At 41.9% G+C, this 14781-nt stretch overlaps 1 protein-coding gene across 1 annotated transcript in view; it reads right to left on the bottom strand.

Annotated features, from left to right (window-relative positions):
• Positions 1-1090: 1090 nt before the first annotated feature.
• LOC142397585 (endothelial PAS domain-containing protein 1-like) overlaps positions 1091-14781 on the bottom strand; it is a 70397-nt gene continuing 56706 nt past the window's right edge. Inside the window, exons 10-16 of the mRNA XM_075481058.1 lie at positions 14131-14363; positions 13769-13870; positions 9446-9930; positions 9194-9293; positions 8020-8107; positions 7764-7940; positions 1091-6939 (exon numbers count right to left, since the gene is read on the bottom strand). Coding sequence (XP_075337173.1) covers positions 6788-6939; positions 7764-7940; positions 8020-8107; positions 9194-9293; positions 9446-9930; positions 13769-13870; positions 14131-14363 — 1337 coding nt within the window. The 3' untranslated portion in view covers positions 1091-6787. The remainder of the gene's footprint in view (positions 6940-7763; positions 7941-8019; positions 8108-9193; positions 9294-9445; positions 9931-13768; positions 13871-14130; positions 14364-14781) is intronic.

Below are 14781 nucleotides of genomic sequence, written 5' to 3'. Positions count from 1 at the left end.
ATTAGCTTCGCGTACCAAAACTTCTAAAGTTTGGGAGCATTTTAGCCTGGATACGGCGAATAAAAAGATTACTTGCAAGGTTTGCAAAGCAGCACCTCGGTGATACACGAAGATTAAAAGAGAAAGTACGACGGGCAGTCGAACGAAACGGAGTCTGACTCACCTCGGTAAGATTCAAGTAACATTCAAGTCAATACGTTTTGTTTTTGATGTACATTTTGTAAGCGTTTTTTCGCTTTAAAAGAGAGCTTTAACGTTATGCTTGACAAACGTATTTTACCATTTTACTTGATTGTAATTAATTATTTATTTTTTATAAAACACATTTGCCTGTGTTTGGAGAGGTTGGAGAGGTGTATTTATTTATGGATTTATGTCTATACTGACCGAGCACTGTGCCTAATTGGTTTTAGATGGGACATTTTTATTCACTTTTTGTATGAATCAGCAGCAAATTTGAATAAAAGGTGCATTTTTCATTGAAGTACCCATCTTTCTTGTGTTTATTATCATTTGCCACATAATTAAAGCAACTTCATGCTAAATTTAAGAAAAAATGAATAATTATCCGATTAAGTCGACTAATCGTTTCAATAGTCGGTGACTAGTCGACTACTAAAATAGTCGTTAGTTGCAGCCCTAGTTGGGAGAAGACGCTTACTCTGTAAGAACTTTAGTGATAGGTCTCATGTGAAGGCTCGCGACTGGCAAATATCACACGCACACAATGGTGTCGCTTTAACAGACATTAGTGCTACATAAGTCATGCCTGAAAATGGATATAATTACTGTATCATTCGTTTGTATATGTTAAACAATAAGAAGCTTCAAAAAGGGGTACCACATGGTTCTGTACTGGGACCTCTGTTATTTGCTTCGAATAATAATAATAATAATAATAATAATAATAATTCAGGGAGAAATTTAAGGTGGATTTATGTTTGTTTTTCCCATCACCCCTGTCATCTGTAATCTTATACATCTGGACCTGCATGAGTGAAATCAAAGCTTTTATTTGTAATGGAAAATATTTAATTATTAAATGCTTCCAACACTTTGATCTGGACAAAAACACATTGAGCCTTCGAGGGAGGGTAAGATCAGTATGCTTTAATAAGATATCAGTGCAGAAACACAAACTTCTTATTGGGTTAAAGCCCCCATATTGTAATAACAATGGTAATAATAATAATATCAATATGAACTTTAGCATATTAAAAAAATCTGAATGAGCTAATATAACTGTACTGTCTGACAATGACAACAGAATACAAGTAGTTGAACATGGATCCCATAAGGTATAACACAGACCCTGTTGTGACACAAGGTAAGTATTGTCTTGAAAGAGGAAGCGCAGTGAGTGAGTGGATTAACTCCTGAATGATTTGTCATTTTAGCTTTTTGGGAAAACCCTTCAAGCAGCACAGTATGTTGAGCACTTCAGCATGGTTCTCTTATATCTATCCCTTTTTATTAAAGGGTTTGTTAATAATAACAGAATTGTCTTGCAATGCATTCTTTTTTTTTTTTTGACTCGGATAAAACGTTTGGGCATTTCATTTCCTACTCTGAAACTACTCTAAATGGATCTAGCTGACGCTATTGGAGCAGAAGCTAGCTTTCAAAGGAGGCATTTCTAAATCGACTTCCTTTTATCCAACTTTATTCACATGCATTAATTCAACTCGTTTATCTGAAGAGCTGCTAAACAAAAAGAAAAATCCATCTTAGGTGCTGTTCTTCATTCCCTGTGCTTTTTTTCTTTCCTGCTTTTCATTCATCTTTGGTCTCCAAAGAATTAACTTAGTAATTGGACAATATTGCACTTTTAATTATTTTCATTGCAATTTTCTCAAACCTGCTTTAAACATAGAGTAAGGTGCTTTTTTCCTGAAACCTATATTTCTATAATTATAAAGTCTTAAAATACTATACATTATCCTACAAAAAAAAACAAAAAAAAAAACCTCCCTGGCAAGTTTGAAATATAAGGAACCTCTAATTTGACCAATGATTTAAAAAAATGGCCGCCGCTGTTTTATTTTGGTTAAAGAAAGTTGGCACGAGGAGAAACGGTGACGCGTTGAGTGCACAGAGTGGAGAGTTGTGCATCAGTGGGCAGGCTGAGCAGGAAGTCTCTCTTCACTCGACTCCACATCACTTTTTCCTCACATGCCTGTTTTAAAATCTGTCCAAACAAAGTGGGCACATCCTTTAAAGTAAGATTCCTACCCTGGTTTTTTAATCGTATTTGGCGTCTGCCGACATCTTTTAAATTGTACCATCTATACCATTTAAAACAAAACAAGAAGTTTAACGTAATAAACTTTTAGATTTGGGAGATGGGACATAGCGTCATGATTTTTCTCTTGAATTTACTGAAACTTTATCCCTCTCGACAGCTAGCAGGCACAAGAACCCTACGAATTCAGTATTTATCGACTCATTCTTCATTGTTAACGTTATTCCTCAGACACTAAAGTCAACTGCACTCACGGTAATGCTTGCAAAGTGAAACACTACTTAAGTTTTATTGATATAGCTCATGAGGTCTTACAGTACAAACTGAGCGTTGGCTTTCTTCTATTCCCAATTTGCAATGAGTCCCAATATAAATTCCCCGTTATGATCCTCTACTTCCTTTAAAGAGGAGACGAGCTCGATTGGTTTAAATGCTGATCATTTGACTTTTTAAAACCTAACATCTTGTAATATTGGCAATTTGTAAAGTGCCATAAATATCTGATTTGATGTCAATATATTCATGTTGCAGCCGTCAAAAAAAGAGAGCTCAGCCTTTACTGTTGAGTTGAAATCTTTGCCTAAAAACCAACTATTGGGTCATCGGATGAGCCGGGGAATCTGTTTCCTTAAAATCTTCCACAAAGTTTAACTTCTCATCGCAAGAATGCGTTCCAGCAGGGTTCTAGCAGAAGCTGGGAGACTTCTTGTTTGCTCCAGCCCTGCAGTTCTATTAGGAGCTAAATGTACGAAGAAAAGTTTAATTATGGGAATTAATCTTGGGGTTAAAAGTTAATCCAACGATAAAAATCACATCTCTGCTTTTTAAAGTTTATAAATTTATATTGTAGCCACAATTTGGACTTTTTTTTCTGTGATTTTTATCACCAGTAAAGTTGGATTAAATAATAGCCTCCCAGGTTGAAGGACGCCGTCTACAGGTCGGAGGGAACAAACTGTGCACTTGAAGGGTGAACTCGGTGTGTGAAGTCATGATAAGGCACATTGTATGGATTCGAAACAACATAAAGCAGAGAACATTAAAAAAATACAGTGTTAGTGGATCCAAGACATGTAATAAAAGTTGTAAAAATGACATATATGCTCTATGAAGCACCGTTGCTTTTATGTATGTAGCTTAAACTACGCGATTATGTGGCAACTTCACCTTCCTTACAATATTCAAAATGCTACATATCTGAAAAGTGAAACTTAGAAAACTTATATTTACCTTTTTTAGTCTTTATTTTTTTTTCTGTTTCTTTTAAAGCGAGGACAACAACAGTACTGGCCAGCCAAAAGATTCAATAGATAGTTTAGGACAAGAGGGGGGGGGCAACACAACAGAAACGGCACAGGAGGAAACAGCATCTACGGAGGTGGGGGGGGGTGAGGACAAAGTACCAGGACACATAAACACTAAAAACACTATGTTCAACATTAGTTCTGTTATTAAATACATAACGTTTAGGTGGACAAAGCTCTATAAGTCATACTCAAAAGTGGTCACCACACAAAGACATTTACCTCCAAAAATGTTAAAAAGGTTCTCTTAAGGAGGTTAAGAGAAATACTTTGGAGGGAACAGAAGAGGAAATCGGGTGAAAATCTACTCCTCACACACAACGCATACAGCTGATAATATTCTGTAACAAAGTTCTGTTGTCGGCAGCTGTCTGAATTAAGAAAAACTGGCCTTGTCCTAGTCGGGAAAGATGTCCGAACACGGGCTGCTGCTATGTACAAATGGAAAGTCTGACTCTGCTGATGTCTGCTGTCTGCGGTGGTGAGCACAGCGGGGTCACCTCTGATGTCCTTCTTAATCATCTCTGCTAAAAGGGGCCACAGAGCTCACAAAATTATTATTTTTAATCAATCTTTGGGCTCTGCAGGACTCGTAACACCCTCCAGCTACTCATCCAGACAGCTCAGTTTGGACCCTGCTGATTGGCTGAAATTAAAACCGCCCTTTGGTCCCTGTTAGGGCCTTAATCATTAGCCTGTGTGGCTTTAAAAGAGAAAATTTCACATTCTTTACGTTATATTCTCTCCATGCTACTGTTTCCTAATAATTCTCTTTATTATTGGAAAATGGGTTAAATAAAAAAGGCATTAAACCTGTGAAACTGAGCTATTACTGCAGACTTAACTAAAAGATTATAATATTCATAGACAAATTAACTGGATTTTCCCTTTAATGGACTATAGAACTGGAGTCGGTTCTGTGCTGCCTGGAACTGGAAAAGTGTGCTAAAACAGTTAAAACAGCACACTTTTGCATTCACGGACATCATGTGACTCTTCTCTGTGCACACCACTGCGTTTTATACGACTCTGCTCTGCGTGAAGCGTTTGGCCAAACCCAAACCAAACCAAGCTCTTATCTTAGTAAATAAACTCTTGCCTCCTCGCTAAACTTTAGCTCAATTAAATAAAATACCCTGTCGTCACTCGAGCTACTGTTTCTAACTGAACGCATTGACGCAAATCCGATTTTTAGAAAGAAAAGAATGTGGGAAAAACTTAATATTCAACTTAAAATAAAATACATGTACTGTAGTATATGCCTTACTAATATCTCTCTGAGACAAAACACCCAATTAAGAGAGATTGGATGGTTGAGTGAGAGCCTAAAATATGGGAGAAAGGAAGCGGTATTTCTATAGAAAAGTGTCCAGTCGATCAGAGCTAAACAACATGGGCCGGTTGATAAAAAGCTAAAACATCTCAGTAACAGAAGCACACACCGATTATCACGAGCAAAATGAGAATATGAAGCATACGTCGTTAAAAAGAGAGCAGGAGGATGCTACAGGCTGAACTGGGTATCACTTCGCTGATTCTGATGCTAAATGCAGTGAAAGAGGTCAAAATCTTTGTTACATATTTTTACTTTAGGTCAAAATCTTTGTATCAAACAGTTAAAAACTAGAATAGAAAGCCTCTTTATTGCCATGTCAAAGTTACATATTTTTACTTTCGGTAGAAATCTTTGTAACATTATTTTTATTGTGGAATTTATCCGGATATGCGGGGGGTCAAAATAAAAATGAATTGACCTCTAACGAGTATTTAAAAGTCAAATACTGCGAGTTATCATTCACACTGGCCCAGTTATCGCGTTTAGCTACTTTTCTAAAGCTCTACAGACGTTGAAAAGGGATATTTGGGCCTCAGAATCAGGTGGAGTACGTTTAAACAAAAAAAAAATAAAATGGCTCCAACTCATGATACCCAGCTCTGGCTTTTAGAGGATTAAGAGTCAACCCAGAAAACGGGGCTGTGTGTACGAGCTGCAGATCAAATGTACAAAATGAAAGAACAGTGTCTCTGCTAAGGTGTAGGTAGTATAGTGTGTTCTCCTGGGAGTTGCATGGTTTGCGGATATAAGCTGCATATACTGTACAGTCTCAGCAGGAATGGGCTGACGGTCGGGGTCCGGGGATGCAGAGGTTTGTTCTAATGCCACCCCACCAACACCCCCTTTAATATCAGAGCCAAATTCTGTCCCGTCTGTCTGAACCCAGTCTGACAACTAATAAACTAAGAGTAATATTGTGCTGTATAATCTGTTAAATATCCAGCATTGACCCATGTTATTCATATAGGCTGTGTTAGAAACCGCATACTTCTCCTACTGACTTTTTTCCCGGATGCATACTAGATTCTCCGAAATGTTGGGTATGCATCATGAGGTTACTACTCAAACTCAAACTACCCAAGATGCAACGTAACGTGACGTCGCCGATCGTCATTTCCTGTCAAAACGGCAGTTTCAAGCTAGCTACAACGAGGGTAGGTTCACTTCCTGTTTTCAAAACAAAAGCACCAATTGTATCGTAATGGCTTTCCCTATGATAAAAGGCAACGGGTATTTTATTTTTGTGAAAATAACCGGAAGTGCGTTGCTCACTGTGGCTAGCTTTAGTAGCGCCGAATTCGTGGGAACAAAATTGTAAATAGCCGGTATTTTGTCAGATTTTCAAAACGTTGGGGATCTAAACGACTACTTTCTCGCCTGAAATGTTTCAAATGTTGCTAAAGTTTACAGAGTTTAGAGCTTAAGTGAAATCAGCCTCAGGCCGGCTGATTTCTGCTCGGGCAGGAGCGAAATGCATTGTGGGTAAACGCTCTGCATACTGTCTGATCGATGAGTATGCAGTATGGAAGTATGTAGTATGCAGTATGGAAGTATGTAGTATGCAGTATGGAAGTATGTAGTATGTAGTATGCAGTATGGAAGTATGTAGTATGCAGTATGGAAGTATGTAGTATGCGGTTTCGAACACAAACTCTTCTACTGGATCTGACTGAGGGGGGGGGTTCAGTTGCTCATCCCCAGATTCTGCATATTTAAGTTGTTTATATAGAGAACTACAAAAAATAAAAAGAAAGAAGGACGGGAAATGGCGTGGGGGCTGAGTAAGGCAGGATGTGGTCATAAATACCATTCTCTGTGGGTAGGTTAGCCTCAGAGGTACAAAAGGTAAAGAAAGACTAAAGCTTCACGGGCTGTAAGTCCAGGTCAGGGTTTGGATCTCGGGCTCTAGGTGGCCTGGTCCAGGGCCTGCAGCAGGTCGCAGCCCTGGAGGAGGTGCAGGTTGCCCTGCAGGGGGACGTTGACCTCGCAGTCATAACGAGTCAACTGCGGCAAGCAGGAGGGCTCGAACGAGGGGCCCAGCAGACGACTGACGATGCCTGAAAGGACAGAACGGGAGTTAATGTCCGTAAGAGACATTCTTATTTTAATCAAGTTCATTTCCTAAATAAAAACAGGCAATTGGTTAATGTGCATTGGAAGCTGAACAGCGTTCCAAACACTAGTTATAAAGGGATAGTTCGCCTCTTTTGACATGAAGCTGTATGACATCCCATATCAGCAATATCGTTTATGAACATTTTCTTACCCCCCGCTGCGTCCTGTGAGCCGAGTTCCAGCCTCGTTTTGGTGTTGACGTAGGTAGTCTGGCTAGTTGCCTAGGGTTTAAAAAATAAAGCGTTTTGCTTCTCAAAACAATATGCGTTCAAAAGAGTAATACATTTGCATCACAAAATCGTTCTCCAGGAAAAAGTCAGACCTCACAATCGCTTGGCCCTATTTTCTCTCCCTTCATAATCACTGCCGACAGCTGAGCCTGTTCACGGTCTACACAGCAGGCAGTGATACGAAGGGAGAGAAAATAGGGCCAAACGATTGTGAGGTCTGACTTTTTCCTGGAGAACGATTTTGTGACGCAAATGTATTACTCTTTTGAACGCATATTGTTTTGAGAAGCAAAATGCTTTATTTTTTAAACCCTAGGCAACTAGCCGGACTACCTTCATCAACGCCAAAACGAGGCTGGAACTCGGCTCCCAGGATGCAGCAGGGGGTAAGAAAATGTTCATAAACGATGTTGCTAATATGGGATGTCATAAAGCTTCATGTCAAAAGAGGCAAACTATCCCTTTAGGCTGAAATCAGTGATGGCAGCCAGGTTTAAATGAAGTTTAAATTAAGTCGTGGAGTCCTTTCTGCTCACCCTCTGCTTTGTTAGAAGGCATCATGTTATACTCTGTGTAGCTGCAGCTCTTTGGGGCAAACGCTTTCTCATTTGCACCACTTAACCCATTTCCTGGATACTGAGACTTCCTGTGTTGTTGCAGAGAGCTGAAAAATGAAGACGTGTTGCCTGGCAGCATCCTCCCCATCCCTGACTCTGTGTGAGAGAGAGGAGAGCCGGAGGTTAAAGGTGAGTTTGCCCGGGGAGACGGAGGAGCTGCACGGCAGCAACTTACCCATCAGTGATCCCATGCTGAGGGAGCGGTCCATGCAGCTCTCACTCCTCATCTTCTTCCACATGAAATCCGCTGGCTTACCTTCACTCTGTAAGACGTGCGTTTGATCATTAAGAGATAAAGAAAAACATCCATCACTGTGGCCTCATGGTGCATAAATATTGCATTGGGCTTAGATGATAGTTTAAACTAGGGCTGGGCAAGTTAACTCGTTATTATCGCTTTAACTCGTTAATTATTTAACGCAGACAAATATTCTATCGCGCATTAACGCAGGTTTTATTATTTATTTTATTTTGTAAAAGTCTGTTGCTCACAGGCTTTTATTTTGTCAAAGTCTGTTGCTGTCTGCTGTGGAACCGGAAAAGAAAGTAATCGGCGGATCCACCAAACATGGAGAAGGGTACGGAACTTTTACTCTGCCATTTTCATTTTAAAGTTCTTCCAGACGGCGGAGTCGACAGAACCAAAGTCATCTGTAAACACTACCAAGTTGAATTGTCTTCTCAGCGTAGTAGTTCCAGTCTAAAATATCACTTAAAGGCAAAACACACAACTGATAGCAGCAAGTCATTCAAGGAAACAGACAGTGGAGCGAGGCTACTACATAAAAACTACATAAAGATGCTGATGTTAAAAGTGTGTTTGCACAACAAATGTTATGGCACTTTCATTCATATGGCAGCACATTTAAAATAAAACTAAATACTAAAAGCTATACACTACTTTTGGATTCATTTTTGGATTTTGCGTACAAATGCGATTAATTGTGATTAATCAGGGAAATCATGTGATTAATTAGATAAAAAAGTTTAAATCGTTGCCCAGCCCTATTTTTAACCTCTTTAAACAAATCTTTTCAATTAATTTTTATTTATATAGCTCCAAATACCACAAATGTCATCTCAAGGCACTTAAATAATATAGTCCAATTAATTTTAATCATAATTATTTATAAAGTAATCCAATTCATTCCTATAGAGCCAATTCAAAAACAATTTCCAAGCTAAGGAAAACAACAGATTGCACTGAAATCTACCCCTGATATAGATTTATTTTGTCTGACTGAAACTCGTGATTAATCAGGGAAATCGTGTGATTAATTTGATTAAAAAGTTTAAATCGTTGCCCAGCCCTAGTTTAAATACATAGCCAAGGTCTAAGAGAAGCTCACCTCAGCCATCTGGTTGAAGGAGCGCTTGATGCTGTTGGCCATGGCCAATCGGGCTGGACTCTGGATGTCTTTGTAAGCCTGGACAAAATTGTCCATGGACCTGCAACACAGAAAATGCAGAAAAATCCACATTTTAAATCCACATTGTATACTGAAAGGCGGTGGGATAACGTTGCTTTTAATTTATCGCTGGATTCCTTATGGAAAACGTGGCTTTAAAGGGTTTAAAGTCATTATTTGGAGCTACATCACCTCTGTTTCTGCATGGGCTGGAACATGTTCTGCTGGCAGGACGGGCGCTCCTCTCCTGACAAACTGTCCAGCAGGTAGGCCTTGGTGGGCCGGGGCTGTTGTTGGTAGGTTATGAGCGGATCTGGAGGCCACTGCATGGAAGACAGAGGGGTGCTGGCTGGGGACTTGTACGAGGGGTTCTGCATGTACAGGCTTCCACTGGGGTCCACGGCCCCCTGGCTGGAGCCTCTGCTGTCCCCTGTGGCCCAGGATGCTTGTGCCTGGTGCTGGTAGCAGCCTTGGGGATGGGGAGGGGAGGACAGCGGCTGGAAGAGGTTGGCTATGTTGCTGAAGCTCAGCTGGGTGGGCAGGTTGCTCCCAATGGATCCGGCCTGAGTCGCCTCAGTGGGCTCAGGTTTGGAAACGATGGGACTCAGCTGGAAGTCTTCTCCATCCATCGGGATGTAAGGAGCCAGAGTCTCCAGCTCCAAGTCACTCAGGTCCTTCTGGGAGAGGAGAAGCAGAAGTGAGTGTTTTCATACACTCTCAGAAAATAAAGTACAGAATTGTACCTTTGGGGGTACGATGGCTTGTCACTGGGGCAGTACCCTCAGAGGGTACAGTGTTGTACCCTTGTGGTTTGTACCTTACAGAGACCAGACTTGTACCTCTGGTGGCAATTTTGTACCCTTATACTGAAGTACAAAAATGGACCTTTAAAAAAGGTACAAAATTTGCCTTCATAGGGTACTGTATATCCATCCATCCATAAATAACTTTGAAATTTATCAGAATGTATTCTTTTTATTTTCACATTTCAATTTAATTTCACTTTAAGCAATGTAAAACTGTCCATTGCAGGCAACTCCATTCTCCACCAACTTTAAAACTGCATACATGAAAATAACACTGGAAATTACAGAAATGATAACATTCGCATTGTTGACTTAGACTTCAGACACACGTTGGATAGCTTTGTCTGTAAAATCTACATTACAAAGGTTGTGATTGGCTGTCAGAGCTCTCTGCAGTTAGAAAAAAATAATAATTTCAAGGATACTAAAAAATGGCTTAGAAGATAAAAATCTTCATTGAATACTTAAGGAAACAGTGAAACCCTCACATTTAAAAAACATAACTACTAGCCTACTGAAAAAATACTAAGTAATTATTTAAACATATTAATATTTAGGCTACTGCCATTTGTAGAGCCCAACACAGACTGTCTATTGTACCCCAGCATGTAGAAAAAAAGGTACCACTTGAGTACATGTACCTTTAGGTCCAAAAATTAACCCTAGGGGGTACATTAGTATAGATTGTACCCCAGAGGACAAAAAAGGACTTCTACTGTACCCCTATTTCTGAGAGTGTAGGATTACTCTGTGTACATTCAAATAAATTATGGATTAAAGTTAACTCGAGTTTAAAAGATTGATTAGAGAACTGTGAGAACTAATTATCCCAAGATATCTCCTACTTTAATGTGCTGCCTCTGTGTGAGCAAACGATGGGGAACACGGGCAGTTCCTCTGATTTAATGCAACTGTTGCATGAAAACAACAAGGTCAGGTGATGTAAGCTTATTTTTGTGATAAATACTGAACATTCAGGAGCAATAAACTCTCATACAAGCACTCTGAGCTTCACTCTAATTAATGAGTACAGCGTGAAGGAGGCTGCAACCCAAGAAGCAAAGAACATTTCTTATTTAAATTCTATTCAACCAGGAAATATAAAACGATTTATGTAAAAATTTCTTTTTAAATTGTCCTGGCGAAGATGTGCAAGCTTTGGCCTTGGGTTGTCGCCTTGAGTCAGGCAAGTATGGGTGCCTAAACTCAGCCATTTATGCACCAGACATGACCCAAAACTGCATTTTCTATTCACTTAAACCACATCTGGCCCATACAACCCAAGTTAGGCCCAGCTCCCGACCCACATCTGGCCCATACAACCCAAGTTAGGCCCAGCTCCCGACCCGCATCTGGCCCATACAACCCAAGTTAGGCCCAGCTCCCGACCCGCATCTGGCCCATACAACCCAAGTTAGGCCCAGCTCCCGACCCGCATCTGGCCCATACAACCCAAGTTAGGCCCAGCTCCCGACCCGCATCTGGCCCATACAACCCAAGTTAGGCCCAGCTCCCGACCCACATCTGGCCCATACAACCCAAGTTAGGCCCAGCTCCCGACCCACATCTGGCCCATACAACCCAAGTTAGGCCCAGCTCCCGACCCACATCTGGCCCATACAACCCAAGTTAGGCCCAGCTCCCGACCCACATCTGGCCCATACAACCCAAGTTAGGCCCAGCTCCCGACCCACATCTGGCCCATACAACCCAAGTTAGGCCCAGCTCCCGACCCACATCTGGCCCATACAACCCAAGTTAGGCCCAGCTCCCGACCCACATCTGGCCCATACAACCCAAGTTAGGCCCAGCTCCCGACCCACATCTGGCCCATACAACCCAAGTTAGGCCCAGCTCCCGACCCACATCTGGCCCATACAACCCAAGTTAGGCCCAGCTCCCGACCCACATCTGGCCCATACAACCCAAGTTAGGCCCAGCTCCCGACCCACATCTGGCCCATACAACCCAAGTTAGGCCCAGCTCCCGACCCACATCTGGCCCATACAACCCAAGTTAGGCCCAGCTCCCGACCCTCATGACACGAGATGTGCTGTGATTGAGCCATAAGTAAAAAAAAGTAACCCAGATCAGGCTCATATGTGCACGTTATCTGGACAAATTATAGTGTTTTATCAGATAGCTGTTTGCTCAGCTCATGATGTGGTCTGAAAGAGATGCTCAAATAATTTAAAATCTGTCAAAAAGCCTCAAGATACGGAAGCCCGGAGCAGACGTGGTACGTATGAACTTTTTTTTGATGGTTTTCTCGCGATAACGAGATAATTTACCGATGGTTCTCGAGGCCACTTTTTCTCCCCAGTCTCCTGTTTATATGTTTTTATATGTATTTCTGGTAAAGGTGTACCCATTTTTACCCCCCTTTCATTGAAAACGGGAAAAGGATGGAATAAAATGTATGTATCTATGGCCGTTTAGGGCTTCTGTATAAAGGAGATCCAGAATGCTCTCCAACTGTGGCACTATTTCTGCTCTTTATGGAAGAAAACCTTTCCTGCCTTCCCAAAACTCAGCTTTCAGAGTTTCCAAATTAACATTTAAACCAGCCCAAAGTTCTGTGGATTGTTCAGGTTAAACAGAGGGACAAATCAAGTAAATAAATACCCAAATGCAGCAAGAAGATGGCTTCTATAACATGACAATGATCCTAAATATGCCTCCAAATCTAAAGAGGGCACACTGAGGGTTTCCACGTGGCACTCAGCCACACAACCTGAGCATCAAAGAGCAGTAATTGGGGGCCGAGCAGCAAAGCTGCAGGAACCCATTGTGTTAGTAGCTTGTCCTATTATTATTGATCCGTTTCTGCTGCAGTTGAAGCCTATGGCAGCCCCATGAACGCTATGGTAAAAAGTTGTGAAATTTGGCACACGTATTCAGCACAGTGCCAAAGTCAAAGTCGACCTCAAGAATATTCATGCCCCAACAGTGTGCTCTCTAGCGCCACCAACACGTCAAAGTTCGAAGTGCATTCAGCTGCATAACTTTGGACTCCTTCGATCCAAATTTCATAAATGAGGCATCGTTTGAATCCTTGGATCAAGACGAGTCCAACCCTATGACGTCATTTTCCGCCATTTTGAATTTTTATCAAAAACCTTAAAAAAGCATTTTAGGCCACGCCTATTGTCCAATCTCCACGGGACTTGGCACATAGAATCTTCAGACCAAGCTGCACATAAGTTATGATGTGGATTTTTTCATTTTGCTTCTGTTTGCCCGTGGCAGCCAATCAAACTCTACGCTGACGCGCAAACAGGACGTTAGGCCATATCTCTGCGATGCATTTATGTATCGATGCCAAACTTGGTGCATGGACTCATGACGCCTCCCTGAGCAGCCCAAGCCTTGCCTATTGTGCCATGCTGCTAGGCCCCCCCATCGCTGCTTGCAGCTATATTTCTAAATGATTTCACAAAAGCAGAAGTCAGAGCAGTAAAACCTTTGCTTTGGATTCCCTTTTTTGTTCCAGTGAAACTGTTAAAGATGGAAATAAAATGTGATCTTGTTGCCTGAAAGGCGTAAAAAAATCGTGGTATCTCTTTACACAGTAGGAGAGGTGAACTCGATGTCTTAAAGGTTTGTATGATCCCTTCAACACAAATAAAATGCAACTCGCCGACTCTCTGCTGGTAAAAACTTCAGTTTTAGGTTAAGTTGAGTTCTTCAGCTGCTCTCGCACTCGTACCTCGGAGCCGTCTCCCTCTGTGTTCAGAGCAAACAGCTTCTCGGTGAGCTCCACCTTCAGGTCACTCTCCGCTGAGCTGTAATAATCACCTGGGCTGCTGGGCTGCAGAGGAAGAAGGACGAAGAAAAACAGAGGAACAAGATGAGGGCAGACAAAAAGAGAGACGAGCTCCAACAAAGGCTCCATTCACTGCTATACTAACAGCCTGTCCCGTCCAAATGTCCACCCCCGATGTTCTCACACACTTTAGTGCCCTCACTGAACATGCAGAGAACAAACCAAATAAACCCAATCAACCAGTGGCTGACTCACTAACTAATTACTCCTTTGAGCCGAACAATCGGCCTCTGAACCCTGCTCACCGTGGAGCAGCTGCTGAGGCTCGGGGTGGCGCTGCCCGCTGGAGTTTTCTGCTGCACAGTGAACGCCATGTTCGCCATGTCCCCTGGAACCGAGGCCAGGGCCTGGGCCTGGGCCTGGGCCGCAGGCTGGTGGCTGTCGCTGGCCCAGGATGAAGGTCCCGGAGGGGGCATGGATGCAGCGGACACCGGGGTGAAAGCTGCCGGCTGCTGCGGCTCGTCGAACTGACAGCGACCTGCAAGGAGGAGTTGGAAATGGAAGAGAAGTTTAGGCAAGGCAAGTTTATCTGTACAGCACAATTCAACAACAAGGTGATTCAAAGTGCTTTACAGAGACATTAAAACAGTAGAAAGAACAATAGATAAAATTAGGAGTTAAAATGTGATTAAGTTTTGAAACTCGAGCTTCAGATTTGGAGCTCTATTCAAATGCAGCTGAAAATAGGTGCGTCTTCAGCCTGGACTTAAATACAATGAGTGTTTCAGCTGATCTGAGGCTTTCTGGGAGTTTGTTCCAGACATGTGGAGCATAGAAGCTGAATGCAGCTCCTCCATGTCTGGTTCTGACTCTGGGAACTGATAGAAGACCGGATCCAGATGACCTGAGGGGTCTGGAAGGTTCATACTGGGTCAGGAGGTCACTGATGTATATGA

This window comes from Odontesthes bonariensis, chromosome 2 (assembly GCF_027942865.1).
Source record: "Odontesthes bonariensis isolate fOdoBon6 chromosome 2, fOdoBon6.hap1, whole genome shotgun sequence".
Classification (NCBI taxonomy): domain Eukaryota; kingdom Metazoa; phylum Chordata; class Actinopteri; order Atheriniformes; family Atherinopsidae; genus Odontesthes; species Odontesthes bonariensis.
This window is presented reverse-complemented; position numbering and strand designations above follow the sequence as displayed.